At 44.3% G+C, this 14689-nt stretch overlaps 1 protein-coding gene across 13 annotated transcripts in view; it reads right to left on the bottom strand.

Moving 5' to 3' along the window:
- Positions 1-837: 837 nt before the first annotated feature.
- GRAMD1B (GRAM domain containing 1B) overlaps positions 838-14689 on the bottom strand; it is a 148798-nt gene continuing 134946 nt past the window's right edge. For all 13 annotated transcript variants that reach the window (XM_074559626.1, XM_074559628.1, XM_074559627.1 and 10 more), the window contains 7 exons: positions 12575-12717; positions 11415-11518; positions 9817-10020; positions 9618-9708; positions 6446-6553; positions 3949-4066; positions 838-1790 (listed from right to left, as the gene is read on the bottom strand). In XM_074559626.1, the coding sequence (XP_074415727.1) occupies positions 1701-1790; positions 3949-4066; positions 6446-6553; positions 9618-9708; positions 9817-10020; positions 11415-11518; positions 12575-12717 (858 nt within the window). In that variant the 3' untranslated portion in view covers positions 838-1700. The remainder of the gene's footprint in view (positions 1791-3948; positions 4067-6445; positions 6554-9617; positions 9709-9816; positions 10021-11414; positions 11519-12574; positions 12718-14689) is intronic.

Here is a 14689-nt window from a genome sequence, read left to right as displayed (position 1 = left end):
AAGCCAGGGAGCAGTACAGTAGTCAGCAGCATTAAATTAAATAAATAGTCATAAATAGCCATTACTGTCTGGTTTTCCCCAGCTGGAGCTTGCTTTCACAGTCTGAAATGTCCTTTTGATGGGCTGGCTCCATCCATGCTCCTGCACATGGGTGTGGGGGCATGGGGAGGAATCAGGTTACTCCTGCATCCATTGGGAAGGGGGAGCTTGGAGGGTTTTCCTCAGGCTGCACTGAGGATAATCTGTGCTACAGAATGGTGTGAGACCAGTTATTCATCATTTAACTGGAGGAGTCACACCTGCACCATTTCCAAACTGGGGATGTGCAGCTGCCTCCCTCCTGCCACTCAGAAGGTGGAAAAATCCCAGTTGGACAAAGCTGGATTCACATCCCCCTCATCCACCTGGCTGGGGAAGAGGCCAAATCCTTTATTAAACCCTCCAAGAAACAGCCTGACCCCCACTGCAGTCCCAGAGGAGTTTGAGCATTGCACACACAGCCAAGCTGCCCCTCTTCCCCACCTGGCTGCTAATGGAGTCTGGAATTCTGCCCCAGAAGAGCACAAAATGCACATTTGGCTGTTTGTGAGTGCAGCTCCAGCACCTGGCTGCCCTCCAGGGCTGGTGTGTGTGCCTCACAGCCAGCTCTGCCCTGCCACCCTCTGATGGGCCCTTTTTCCTGCCCTCCCTTGCTCCCTGTGGCCCTTCCTGACCTCTCCTGGATTTTTGGAAGCCTTGTTGCTCCACAGATGCAGTCACATAAATATGCACAGTGATGGCTGTTGCTGCATAGATACAATTATGTGAATTTATCCAGGAAAGGAAGCTGTTGCTTTTCCCCATTTTTTTTTCCCCACAGATTTAACAAGACAAGGGCTGGGTGAACAAACAGCAGAGAGATTTGCTGAGCTGGGTGGTGGGAGTGTGTGCAAATCCATCCTAATTTTGGTTTTGTGTTTATATCTGGGTGGTGATTCCAGCACCGATGCAGACCTGCAGCCCAGGGGTGGCAGAGCACAGGTAAAGGGGACACTGTCACACTGTCACACTGTCACACCCACCTGGGGGGCAGGAGCAGCACAGGGGCGTTGTGGAAGGGATTGCAGCTCTGTGCTCTGCTCTCTGAGCCAGCCTGACAGCAAATTCCAAAATCTCCAGAGAGCCACAGCAGCTGCCCCTCCTCTCCAAAGCAGCTTTGCCAGGGTTGGCAGCATTGCCAACCCCGTGTGCCAGCAGGTGAGGGGGTGACAGTGTCCCCTTGGGGGACAGCAGAGCAAAGCAGGGAGCTCCATGCACAGGGAGGGGATGGGGGGCACTCACACTGATGCTTCCCTTTGAGACAACAGAAACAGAACAGACAGACAGACAGACAGCAATATTCCAGAGGAGCAGTGCACGGGCCCAGGGAGCAGAGCTGGGCACTGCCCTAAGCACACCCCAGTGCTGGGAGAGCACAGCCCTCCCTCACACACACACCCCACACTCCCAGAGCCCCTCCAGTTCAGCCAGTGTTGGAGGTCACTCCTTCCCCTCTTTAGGCTTTTTTTTTTTCTTGGTTTTTTTCTTCTTTTTTTTTCTCTTAAAATCTGTATATAATATATATATTTATATCTGTATATATATATATATTTATATATATATTTATATATCCTATTTACACATATTGCACACCGTCCTCTGGCCTCCTGCATTCCTGCCTGTCAATGGAAACGTTTCCTTTTCTCCTCTGGATCTGACCCGAAGTCCCTGGACCCGATTCCATTCTGGAGGTTTATTAGAGAATCCTTCATCTGCAAAACAAGAGATTTCTCCATTGTGGTGCTACCCTGGAGAAGAAAACTTGGGAATTTCCTTTTCCTTTTTTTTCTTTTTTTTTCCTAGTATGGATACCATAATTGTGATTTTGGGAGTGGGAGTCAGGCCCATTTAAAACCCCAAACTGAGGGGAGGAGAATCAGGGCTGGAACTGGGAATGTGAGGCACCATTTTCCAGAAGGGGTGAGCAGAATTAAGAGGTTAAGAATAAACTGCTTTGTGACCAACCAGGACAGTGCTGAGGAGCCAAAGAGGCTCAAATTTGTCCTTATCTACACCCAGGTGAGCTGCTGGAACTGTCTGATAAGGACATGGATTAGCATTCCCTAAATTGTCTCTCAGGGGAAAGCAGCTCAGATTTAGGGACTTGTGAGGAACTTCTCATTTCTGCATTGCATTTTCAGCAGCCTTGTGTGCTTTTTTTGGGAGCACACCCTGAAATTCCTGGATTTATAAGGAAGATGCTCTCAGCAGCCCTGTGTGCTTTTTAGGAAGCAAACCCTGAAATTCCTGGATTTATAACAAAGCTGCTCTCAGCAGCCCTGTGTGCTTTTTAGGGAGCACACCCCAAAATTTCCAGAATTATGAGGGAGCAGGTCTCATTTCTGGACTGTATTTTCAGCAGCCTTGTGTACGTTTTAGGAAGCACATCTTGAAATTCCTGGATTTATGAGGAAGATGCTCTCAGCAGCCCTGTGTGCTTTTTAGGAAGCACACCCTGAAATTTCTGCACTTATGAGGAAGCAGCTCTCATTTCTGGCTGTGTTTTCAGCAGTCCTGTGTGTTTTTTAGGGATCATACCCTGAAATTCCTGGATTTATAAGGAAGATGCTCTCAGCAGCCCTGTGTGCTTTTTAGGAAGCAAACCCTGAAATTCCTGGATTTATAATAACAAAGCTGCTCTCTGCAGCCCTGTGTGTTTTTTAGGGAGCACACCCCAAAATTCCCAGACTTATGAGGGAGCAGCTCTCATTTCTGCACTGTGTTTTCAGCAGCCTTGTGTGCTTTTTTGGGAGCACACCCTGAAATTCCTGGATTTATAAGGAAGCAGCTTTAATTTCTAGGCTGTGTTTTCAGCAGCTCTCTGTGCTTTTTAGGAAGCAAACCCTGAAATTCCTGGATTTATAACAAAGCTGCTCTCAGCAGCCCTGTGTGCTTTTTAGGAAGCAAACCCAAAAATTTCCAGAATTGTGAGGGAGCAGGTCTCATTTCTGGACTGTATTTTCAGCAGCCTTGTGTACTTTTTAGGAAGCACATCTTGAAATTCCTGGATTTATGAGGAAGATGCTCTCAGCAGCCCTGTGTGCTTTTTAGGAAGCACACCCTGAAATTTCTGCACTTATGAGGAAGCAACTCTCATTTCTGGCTGTGTTTTCAGCAGCCCTGTGTGTTTTTTAGGGATCATACCCTGAAATTCCTGGATTTATAAGGAAGATGCTCTCAGCAGCCCTGTGTGCTTTTTAGGGATCATACCCTGAAATTCCTGGATTTATAAGGAAGATGCTCTCAGCAGCCCTGTGTGCTTTTTAGGGATCATACCCTGAAATTCCTGGATTTATAAGGAAGATGCTCTCAGCAGCCCTGTGTGCTTTTTAGGAAGCAAACCCTGAAATTCCTGGATTTATAATAACAAAGGTGCTCTCTGCAGCCCTGTGTGTTTTTTAGGGAGCACACCCCAAAATTCCCAGACTTATGAGGGAGCAGCTCTCATTTCTGCACTGTGTTTTCAGCAGCCCTGTGTGCTTTTTAGGAAGCACAACTGAAATTCCTGGACTCATGCTATGAGATTTTCGTCCCCTTCCTCCCTGAAAGCTGCACACAAATCCAGGGTTCAGCTCAAACCAGTTTGCTCTCCAAACTGGGATGGCAGATTAGATACCAGCAGTGCCCACATGAGGTTTTTGGCCCTGCAGGGTTCTCTCCCTGCTGTGCATGGACCCCTCTGATGGGACAGAGCAGCCCTGGCCCCCTGACAGCCCTGTGGCACCCACCAGCAGCAGGAGATGGGTCTGAAGGAGCTGGCACACCTGAGGGGCTGTGGGGGCAGCAGGAGGTGCTGAAGGATGGGGGGCAGCACTGGGAGGACACAGGGACAGCCTGGGCACAGCCCTGCCTGCAGCTGGGCAGCCTCACCTGGTCCAGGAGCATCACGGAGGATTTGATGATCTCGCGCCATTTCTGCAGCTCGGAGTCGTGGTACTTCTGCTGGGACTCCAGCAACTGGGCCCACTCTGTCTGAGACTGGGGTAACCTGCCACAAAAACACAGGCAAGGCTCAGAAAATCCCACTTTGTACAGAGATTTCTCTTTCACACCATCACAGAATCACCAGGTTGGCAGAGGCCTTCAAGATCATCGAGTCCAACCCAGCCCCAACACCTCAACTCAACCCTGGCACCCAGTGCCACGTCCAGGCTTGTTTTAAACTTTTGATTTTACCTTTTTATACTTTTGATTTTATCTTTTCTGATTTTATCTTTCTCTGGTGCTCTTGGTGATTTTTAGACTACTACAATAGTATGTAAGTACAGAATTTACACTCAGGCATGGTGACTGCACCACCTCCCCGGGCAGAACATTCCAGAACTTTATCACTCTTTCTGTAAAAACCTTTTCCCTGATATCCAGCCTGTATTTCCCTTGGTGCAGCTCAAGGTTGTGTGCTCTGGAGACAGAGCCCAGCCCCAGCTGAGCACAGGCACCTTTCAGGAGCTGTGAGAGTGATGGGGGCAGCCCTGAGTCTCCTTTTCTCCAGGCTGAGCACCCCCAGCTCCCTCAGGGTTCCTCTCAGGGTTTGTGTTCCCAGCCCCTCTGGATGTGCAGGTATAGATATAATGTATAGATATGGATATATAAGATAACTTGAATGCAGGTCTTCCATCAGTCTTAAATTTATCTACCAGACAACATCACTGTCCAGCTCCTCCTGGATCCATTCAGGGCTTGTAGAGGGACAATGAACTGAAAATGTGACCCAATCCAGCACTTGCACATCTCACTGTGCAACCAGGATGTAATACTATTCAATATTAAATACTAATACTAATACTTAAATACTAATAAATACTAAACTACTGTAGTAGTCTAAAGATCACCAAGAGCACCAGAGAAAGATAAAATCAAAAGGATCTATAAAGTATCTGTGTGGAAATAGCAGGGTTGCTATGGGGAAGATAGTAATTCCCTTTCCTAAGGAGGAGAAATGGCACAAATAGGGCAAGAAATTCCAACACGGGGGGAAATGCACACGAGAAATGCACACAGGGAAATGCACACAGGGGAAATGCACACAGGGATGTCAATGCACACAGGGAAATGCACACAGGGGGAAATGCACTCATGGAAATGCACACAGGGAAATGCACACAGGGAAATGCACACAGGGAAATGCACATGGGAAATGCACACAGGGAAATGCACACACGGGAAATGCACACGGGAAATGCACACAGGGAAATGCACACAGGGGAATGCACACAGGGGAAATGCACACAGAGGGAAATGCACACATGGAAATGCACACGGGAGAAATGCACACAGGGGAATGCACACAGGGGGAATGCACACAGGGAAATGCACACAGGGGGAATGCACACGGGAAATGCACACAGGGGAAATGCACACAGGGAAATGCACACAGGGAAATGCACACAGGGGGAATGCACACAGGGGAAATGCACACAGGGAAATGCACACAGGGGGAATGCACACAGGGAAATGCACACAGGGGGAAATGCACACAGAGGGAAATGCACACAGGGAAATGCACACGGGAAATGCATACAAGGAAATGCACACAGGGAAATGCACACAGGGGGAAATGCACACGGGAAATGCACACAGGGAAATGCACACAGGGGGAAATGCACACAGGGAAATGCACACAGGGGGAAATGCACACGGGGAATGCACACAGGGAAATGCACACAGGGAAATGCACACAGGGAAATGCACACAGGGGGAAATGCACACAGAGGGAAATGCACACAGGGAAATGCACACGGGAAATGCACACAGGGGGAAATGCACACGGGAAATGCACACAGGGAAATGCACACAGGGAAATGCACACGGGAAATGCATACAAGGAAATGCACACAGGGAAATGCACACAGGGGGAAATGCACACGGGAAATGCACACAGGGAAATGCACACAGGGGGAAATGCACACAGGGAAATGCACACAGGGGGAAATGCACACGGGGAATGCACACAGGGAAATGCACACAGGGAAATGCACACACAGGGAAATGCACACAGGGAAATGCACACAGGGAAATGCACACAGGGAAATGCACACAGGGAAATGCACACGGGAAATGCACACAGGGGAAATGCATAGAGGGAAATGCACACAGGGAAATGCACACATGGAAATGCACACAGGGAAATGCACACAGGGGGAATGCACACAGGGAAATGCACACAGGGAAATGCACACAGGGGGAAATGCACACACAGGGAAATGCACACACAGGGAAATGCACACACAGGGGGAATGCACACAGGGGGAATGCACACTTCAGCTTCACCTGTTTCACACAAAAGTGAGAGCCCAGAGCTCTGGTGTGGCAGGGAAGCCCCTGACACCCCCAACCCCAAGGGGAGCCCCAGCAGGGGTGGCTGTACCTCTCCTGCAGCCTCAGGCCCTGCCACGCCGTCAGCGTCTGCGTGGTGTACTCCAACATCCAGAGCTTGTAGAACAGCATCATGTTGAGAATGACCAGCAGCACCAGACTGCAGAGAAAACAAGAAAAAATCCAATTCAGGAGCATCTCACAGCCAAACTGCCTGCCAGGAGCACCTGGGACAACACCCAGCCCTGAGGAAGGTGTCTGAGCTCAGTCCATGCTGTGAGTGGGGATTTAATCTGAGTGAGCAGCCCAAACTTCACCTCGTGGAAGAAATGTGAGAGCCAGGAGGACAGACAGACAGACAGACAGAACAGGCTGGGTGAGTGGATGTGCGGAATGCAGAGAAAGGGAGGGAGATGGGAGAGTAAAGAGGTAAAAAAAGAGAGAGACAGTACCTGAAACAGATCCTAATGGGAGCAGGGAAGAGAAAAGACGGAGCAGCTGCAGGTTAGAAACAGAGAGACACAAACTGGGCTGGGAGGGGGAGGCTCAGACAGCGCAGGGGAAAGGAGCAGAGGGGAGAGAGGCAGGAAGGACAGACAGGGATCCGTGAGCCTGCACTGCTGGTGAAGCTCCCTCAGCACAGCTGAGCTCCTGGGGACAGCAGGTGGCTGTGCAGGCACTGACACACTCACAGAGCTCACATCCAGCCTTCCCCATTCCAGTGAGGCACTGACACACTCACAGAGCTCACATCCAGCCTTCCCCATTCCAGTGAGGCACTGACACACTCACAGAGCTCACATCCAGCATTCCCCATCCCCAGAGCAGGCACTGACACACTCACAGAGCTCACATCCAGCCTTCCCCATTCCAGTGAGGCACTGACACACTCACAGTGCTCACATCCAGCATTCCCCCTATGAGGCACTGACACACTCACAGAGCTCACATCCAGCCTTCCCCATTCCAGTGAGGCACTGACACACTCACAGTGCTCACATCCAGCCTTCCCCATTCCAGTGAGGCACTGACACACTCACAGAGCTCACATCCAGCCTTCCCCATCCCCAGAGCAGGCACTGACACACTCAGTGCTCACATCCAGCCTTCCCCATTCCAGAGCAGGCACTGACACACTCACAGAGCTCACATCCAGCCTTCCTCATTCCAGTGAGGCACTGACACACTCACAGTGCTCACATCCAGCATTCCCCATTCCAGTGAGGCACTGACACACTCACAGTGCTCACATCCAGCATTCCCTATGAGGCACTGACACACACACTGTTCACATCCAGCCTTCCCAGTGAGATATTGACACACACACAGTGCTCACATCCAGATTTCTCTATTCCAGTGAGGCACTGACACACACACACACTGTCCCCATCACATTTTCTGAAAAATCCCTTTGCCAGGATTTTTCTCCTGAAAAGCTTCAGAGGAAAAGAAAAACAATAATTATCTGCTGCTGTGGAATGCAACAGGTCCATATTTGATTTGTCTCATGTGGTTGTTTTTAATTAATGGCCAATCACAGTCCAGCTGGCTTGGACTCTCTGAGAGTCAGAAGCTTTTCTTTTCATTCTTTTTCTTTTATTCCTTTCTAGCCTTCTGATGAAATGTTTTCTTCTGTTCTTTTAGTATAGTTTTAATAAATAATTTTCCTTTAATATAATATATATCATAAAATAATAAATCAGCCTTCTGAAACATGGAGTCAGATCCTCATCTCTTCCCTCATCCTGGGACCCCTGCAAACTCCACCACAACACACAGAGTGCTCACATCCCGCCTTCCCCAATCCCACCCCAGCACTGGGAACACCCCCAGCCATGCCCTGCCCAGCTCCTCTCTCCCCCACATTTCTGCTCCTGCCCAGGGAGAGATTCCCAAATGCCAGCCTGGTGCCTGGCTCTGCATAGTGCAGTTATTTTGCTGGAAGAATGGCCCACTATGACCAGTTCAGTCAGGAGGATGGCAAAGGGCCAGAGGAATATTCTGGAAACACCACAGAGGGCTCTGTGACCCAAGTGAAGCTGTCAGGAGCTCGGCACAAAGCCTGGGTACCTCTGTGCTGTGTTCTCATCATGGCAGCACCAACACCACCTCATTTATCACTGGCTGCAAACCTCTGCATCTGTGCCCCCTCTGGGACCAGGGAACACAGAAAGGAGCTCAACTTGAGCTCCATTTCAGCCCTGAAATCCCAGCTTCTCCCCAGCTCTCTGAAAGGCAGGTGGAGCTTAAGGAAAAGCTGAGCCCAAGTCAGAAAAGCCTGGATCATTGCTTTAGGTGTTCTGCCCCACAGTGCTGCCCAGGGAGCACTGCAGCACCAAATGAAGCCTGGTGTGAGCCCAAGGGCAAAGGAACAATAAAAACAGTGAATCTGGATATTAAACAGTGAGTCTGGGTATTAAATTGAGTTACAGGGACGTGAGGAGCCCACTCCCAGCTCACTTGGACAGCACATCCCAGTCCAAGCCCACCAACCCTGAAAGGTGTGGCAGGAAAGACCCAAACCAAACAATTCCTGCTGCTGAGCTGATGAAATCACAGCAATCCCTCCTGCTTCAGCTGCTTCTTTACTCATTGTGCAGAAATCATCTCCCAAGGGTCCAGCTGCTTTCTGGCTGTGCCCCTCATCAAAATCACTGCCCAGCACCAGACATGAAAAGGTTTTGCCTGACCAAATATGACAGAATCCTCACAGAGACTGAGCCCAGTGACTCCCAGAGAGCTCTGCACATTGTCCCTCACAGCAGCTGGCGTGTCAGCAATTAAATCACTTCTTTTAAATTTCTCCCCCCACACACACAGAGTTTCTATGTGTCATTAAAATCATCCCTGATGTAAAAATAAATAAATAAAATGTAAAAGATGTAATAGGAAATAAGATGTAAAAATAAATAAATAATGAGATGTAAAAAGTAATAATAATGAGATGTAAAGATAATAATAATAAGATGTAAAAATAAATAAATAAAATGCTTATACTTGTTGGATTTCTTCTCTTGTAGGTATTGATTTCTCTCCTTGCACAGCTGCCTCTGTCCCAGACAGGTCCCAGCCCTGCCTCCAGGACTCCCAGATCAGAGTTTGGCTAAAACAAGGGCAAAACTCAGGGGAAAGGAGAGAAGGGAACACAGAACTCCAGGAGCACAGATAAACCAAAGGTGTTTAATGCTGGCTGGGGAGGAGAGCAGAAAAAAATCCTCACTTACACAAAGCTGATGACAAGGAGCAGCTTGGAGACGCTCTGCAGGTGGAAGCCACTGGGGCTCTCCTCAGGGATGTGCCGTGTCTGAGTGGAACCTGAGGAGACGGGGATGCATTTGGGATGGGACACAGGGAAAGGAACCCCTGGTCCTCTACCCACCCAACAACCCCAACGCTCCCCTCTGTGAGCAAACCCCTGCTCACCTGCCACGTGCTTGATTCGATGGGCGACCTCCTCATCCGTGGGGGTGGTCACGGGGCTGAGCACCTCCTCCAGGTGGGGCACCCTCAGGTGGGCGTGGGCGCGTTTCCGCCGCCGCACCGTGGATTGCTTGCTCACCTTCTCTTTGGGGGATTGTCTGTGCACCTCAGCCAGGTACGTGCTCTCTGTTTTGGTCAGCTCGCTCTCTGCAGCACCAAGGGGGAGAATTTGGGAGAGAGAGAAAGGGTGAACCCCTCTGCTGTGATGCCTTAGGATTTTTGATTTCTATTTTTCACATATTTGCAGTTCTTTAGTGCGTAACTCCACAACCAGTGTGAGCTGGCTCTCCCATTCAGGGCAGACACAACAATTCCTCTCCAGGCCTGGCAATCAAGGATACTCGATCTGTTTTGGTCAGCTCACTCGCTGCAGAACCAGCAGGGAGCATTTGGTAGAGAGAGAAAGGTTTAACCTCTCTGCTGTGATGCCTTTGGATTTTAATTTTAATATTTTTCATCTGTTTGCAATTCTGCAGTTCTTTTGTGCATAACTCTAAACCCCACACACAGTGGGAGCTGCTGCTTCCCCATTTTGGGCAGACACAACAATTCCTCTCCAGGCCTGACAATCAAGGACACTTGATCCGTTTTGGTCAGCTCACTCTCTGCAGCACCAACAGGGAGCATTTTATAGAGAGAGAAAAGTTTAACTCCTCTGCTGCAACCCCCTTAGGACTTTAGTTTTTATATTTTTCATTTATTTGTAACCCTGTAGTTCTTTGTTGTATAACTAAACTCCACATACAGTGGGAGCTGTTGCTTCCCCATTTTGTGCAGACACAACAATTCCTCTCCAGGATTTCAGCTTTTTTATTTTCCATCTACTTGAATGAGATGATATTATATTTAATATTACTACTACTACTACCAATGATAATAAATTATATTTAATAATAGTATATTATTATATTTTTCACATATTTGTAACCTGCAGTTCTTTAGTGCAGAACTCCAAACTCCACACACAGTGGGAGCTGCTGCTTCCCCATTTGGGGCAGACACAGCAATTCCTCTCCAGGCCTGGCAGTCAAGGACACCTCACTGCCTCAGGGCCAGAGATGGGAACAAAAGGGAGTTGGGGGCAGCAAACTTGGGGTCAATGACTTCATTAGCTGAAGCTGGAATTGGCAGATTCACCCCCAAAATGCAAATGGACCAAACTTATAAAAGTGTGAAACCCATGACCCATTGTCCATTTTGGGTGTAATGCACTCAAATGTACCTGAAGGCCCTCCAATAAATAAATCTGCTTTTCAGTCTCCTAATTTTGCTTGGCCGCTGTTTTTAAGCAGCCCCAAAAAAGGCATCAGCTGGCCCAGAGAAGCTGCCGGAGCCTGAGAGATTTGTGCTCCACATTCCTCGCACCTTTTGCCAAAATTTGCCCCCAAACTGCGTGCCAGGGAGCAGGATTTTCTGCCCTCATTAATTCCAGCAGGTCATTTATTCCAGCTGTGGTTGCCCCTTTTGGAAACCACCCCAAGGCTGGCTCAGGCTGCCCACTCCCAGGGAAACCTGAGTGCCACTGTCAGTGCCACTCTTACCCAAGTGACGGAAATAATCCTCCAGGCCGCTCCAAAAATTCTTCTCAATGAAGGATTTCACCAGCCCCCAGGGCTGCTTCCTGTAGCGCAATTCTGTGGAAACCCTGTCAGGAGGAACAGGAACAGGTCACTCATTCTCCTGGTGATGATGTCAGTTCCCAGTCTTTGTCAGTGTAAATCCAGGAAATAATCATGCACACTGTTATTTCTGGAATGCTCTCAGCCCTTCATGCTTCCAGAGGAGAAGCACTGCTGGAAAAATCCTTCCAAAGGCAGGAAGAGCCTCTCCCAGGAGCACTGCAGGGCCATTTGGCAGACATTTGGATTATCATTATTGAAATCACAGGGATAGAAATCACAGGGATATTGAAATCACTTTGCCCAGTACCCAGTTCCTCTGTTTAGTCCCAGGAAGTTCATCCTGTGCTTATCACAGTCTGAAAATGATAACAGGCTCTGCAAACCCCTGCATCCAAGAGAGAGGCAAGAAAAATCTGTAAATCCTCTCCCTGATGCAGCTGTAACTCCTCTGCATCGATGTCAACCCAGCAGGTGAAAATCCTGCCTGTTCTCTTGGTGACAGGGCTGTCCCAGCAACAGGACAAAGAAGTGACAAAATCCTCACAGACACTGAGCCCAGAAAAACTACACAGTCCCTCACAGCAGCTGGTGTGTCAGCAATTCAATCACTTGTTTGAAATTACCCACACCACAGAGTTTTTATGTGCCATTAAAAATCTGTTAGCTGCATCCCTGAGTGAAAAAATTAAAAAAAATTAAAAAAAATTAAAAATAAAAAAATTATTTAATTATATATTAAAAAATATATATTTAATTATATATTAAAAATTATATAAAAAAATAAAAAAAATAAAAAAAAATTGTTGGGTTTCTTCTCCTGTAGGTATTGAGTCCTCTCTTCTTGCACAGCTGTCTCTGTCCTGATTGTCACTGTCCCAGACAGGTCCCAGCCCTGCCTTTAGGATTCCCAAATCAGCGTTTGGCCAAAAAAAGGGCAAAACCCAGGGGAAAGGAGAAAAGGGAGCACAGAACTCCAGGAGATAAACCAAAGGTGTTTAATGTTGGCTGGGAGGGACAGCATTAAAAAAACTAAAAAAAAAAAAAACAAAAAAGAAATAAACAAAGAAATGTTGAGGTACCTGAGTCGGCTTTTGTTCCTGGCCACGCGAGTCAGGGTGTAGCGGTTGATGGTGTAGAAATAATCGTGGTAGGGCACGTCGTGGGTGAGCACCTCGGCGTCGATGACGTAGCACTCGCTCTCCTGGCTGGCCTTGTACATTGTCTGTGGGGACAGCAGGGACACAAACAGTGCTGGGGGCCCGTGGGGAGGGACTGAGAACCTGACCCCAGGCTCTCAGAGGCTAACTTATTATTTTAAGATACTATATTATATTAGAGAATTATTTTAAGATACTATATTATATTATATTCAAGATGGCTAATTAATTATTTTAAGATACAATACCATATTAAAGAATTCTTTTAAGATACTATATTATATTGTAGAAGGCTAATTTATTATTTTAAGTAACTCTATTATATTAAGGAATTATTTTAAGTAACTCTATTATATTAAGGAATTATTTTAAGATACCATATTATATTGAAGAAGGCTAACTTATTATTTTAAGATACTATATTAAAGAATACTATATTCATTAAAGAAGGCTAATTTATTATTTTATTTTATTTTATTTATTAATTCATATGATATTAAGGAATTCTTTTACGATACTATATTATATTAAGGAAGGCTAATTTATTATTTTAAGTTACTCTATTATATTAAGGAATTATTTTAAGATACTATATTATATTGAAGAAGGGTAATTTATTATTTTAAGATATTATATTAAAGAATTATGATATATTGAAGAAGGCTAACTTATTATTTTAAGATACTATATTATATTAGAGAATTCTTTTGAGATACTATGTTATATTAAAGACGGTTAATTTATTATTTTAAGATACTATATTATATTAAAGCATCATTTTAAGATACTATATTATAGTAAAGCATTATTTTAAAATATTATATTATATTATATTATATTATATTATATTATATTATATTATATTATATTATATTATAGATGACTAATTTATTATTTTAAGTTACTCTATTATATTAAAGAATTATTTTAAGACACTATATTGTATTGAAGAAGGCTAATTTAGTATTTTAAGATACTATATTAAAGAACTACTATATTATATTGAAGAAGGCTGATTTATTATTTTAAGATACTATATTGTATTAAGGAATTATTTTAAGATACCATATTATATTGAAGAAGGCTAATTTAGTATTTTGTTTTATTCATTAATTTATATGATATTAAAGAATTATTTTAAGATACTATATTATACTAAAGAAGGTTAATTTATTATTGTAAGATAGTATATCATATTAGAGAATTATTTTGAGATACTATATTATATTAAGGAAGGCTAGTTTATTATTTTAAGTTACTCTGTTATATTAAGGAATTATTTTAAGATACTATATTATATTGAAGAAGGCTAATTTATTAGTTTAAGATACTATATTAAAGAATTAGGATATTATATTAAAGATGCCTAATTTATTATTATAAGATACCATATTATATTGAAGAAGGTTAATTTATTATTTTAAGATACTATATTATATTAGAGAATTGTTTTAAGATACTATATTATATTAAAGATGGCTAATTCCTTATTATAAGATACTATATTATATTGAAGAAGGTTAATTTATTAGTTTAAGATACTATATTATATTAGAGAATTATTTTTAAGATACTATATCATATTAAAGATGGCTAATTTATTATTATAAATATCAATATTTATAAATATATTATAATTATAATTCATAATTTATAAATATTATAATTATATTTATAATTATGATTATATTATTATAAATATCAATATTATATTGAAGAAGGTTAATTTATTATTTTAAGACACTATATTATATTAGAGAATTATTTTAAGACACTACATTATATTGAAGATGGCTAATTTATTATTATAAGATACTATATTATATTGAAGAAGGTAATTTATTATTTTAAGATACTATATTATATTAGAGAATTATTTTAAGACACTATATTATATTAAAGATGGCTAATTTATTATTATAAGATACTATATTATATTAGATAATTATTTTGACATACTATTATTTGGTTAGGGTTAGGGTTAGGGTTAGGTTATTAAAGGTTATTAGCGTTATTATATTAAAGAATTTTTTAAGA

This window comes from Zonotrichia albicollis, chromosome 27 (genome assembly GCF_047830755.1).
Source record: "Zonotrichia albicollis isolate bZonAlb1 chromosome 27, bZonAlb1.hap1, whole genome shotgun sequence".
NCBI classification, from domain to species: domain Eukaryota; kingdom Metazoa; phylum Chordata; class Aves; order Passeriformes; family Passerellidae; genus Zonotrichia; species Zonotrichia albicollis.
This window is presented reverse-complemented; position numbering and strand designations above follow the sequence as displayed.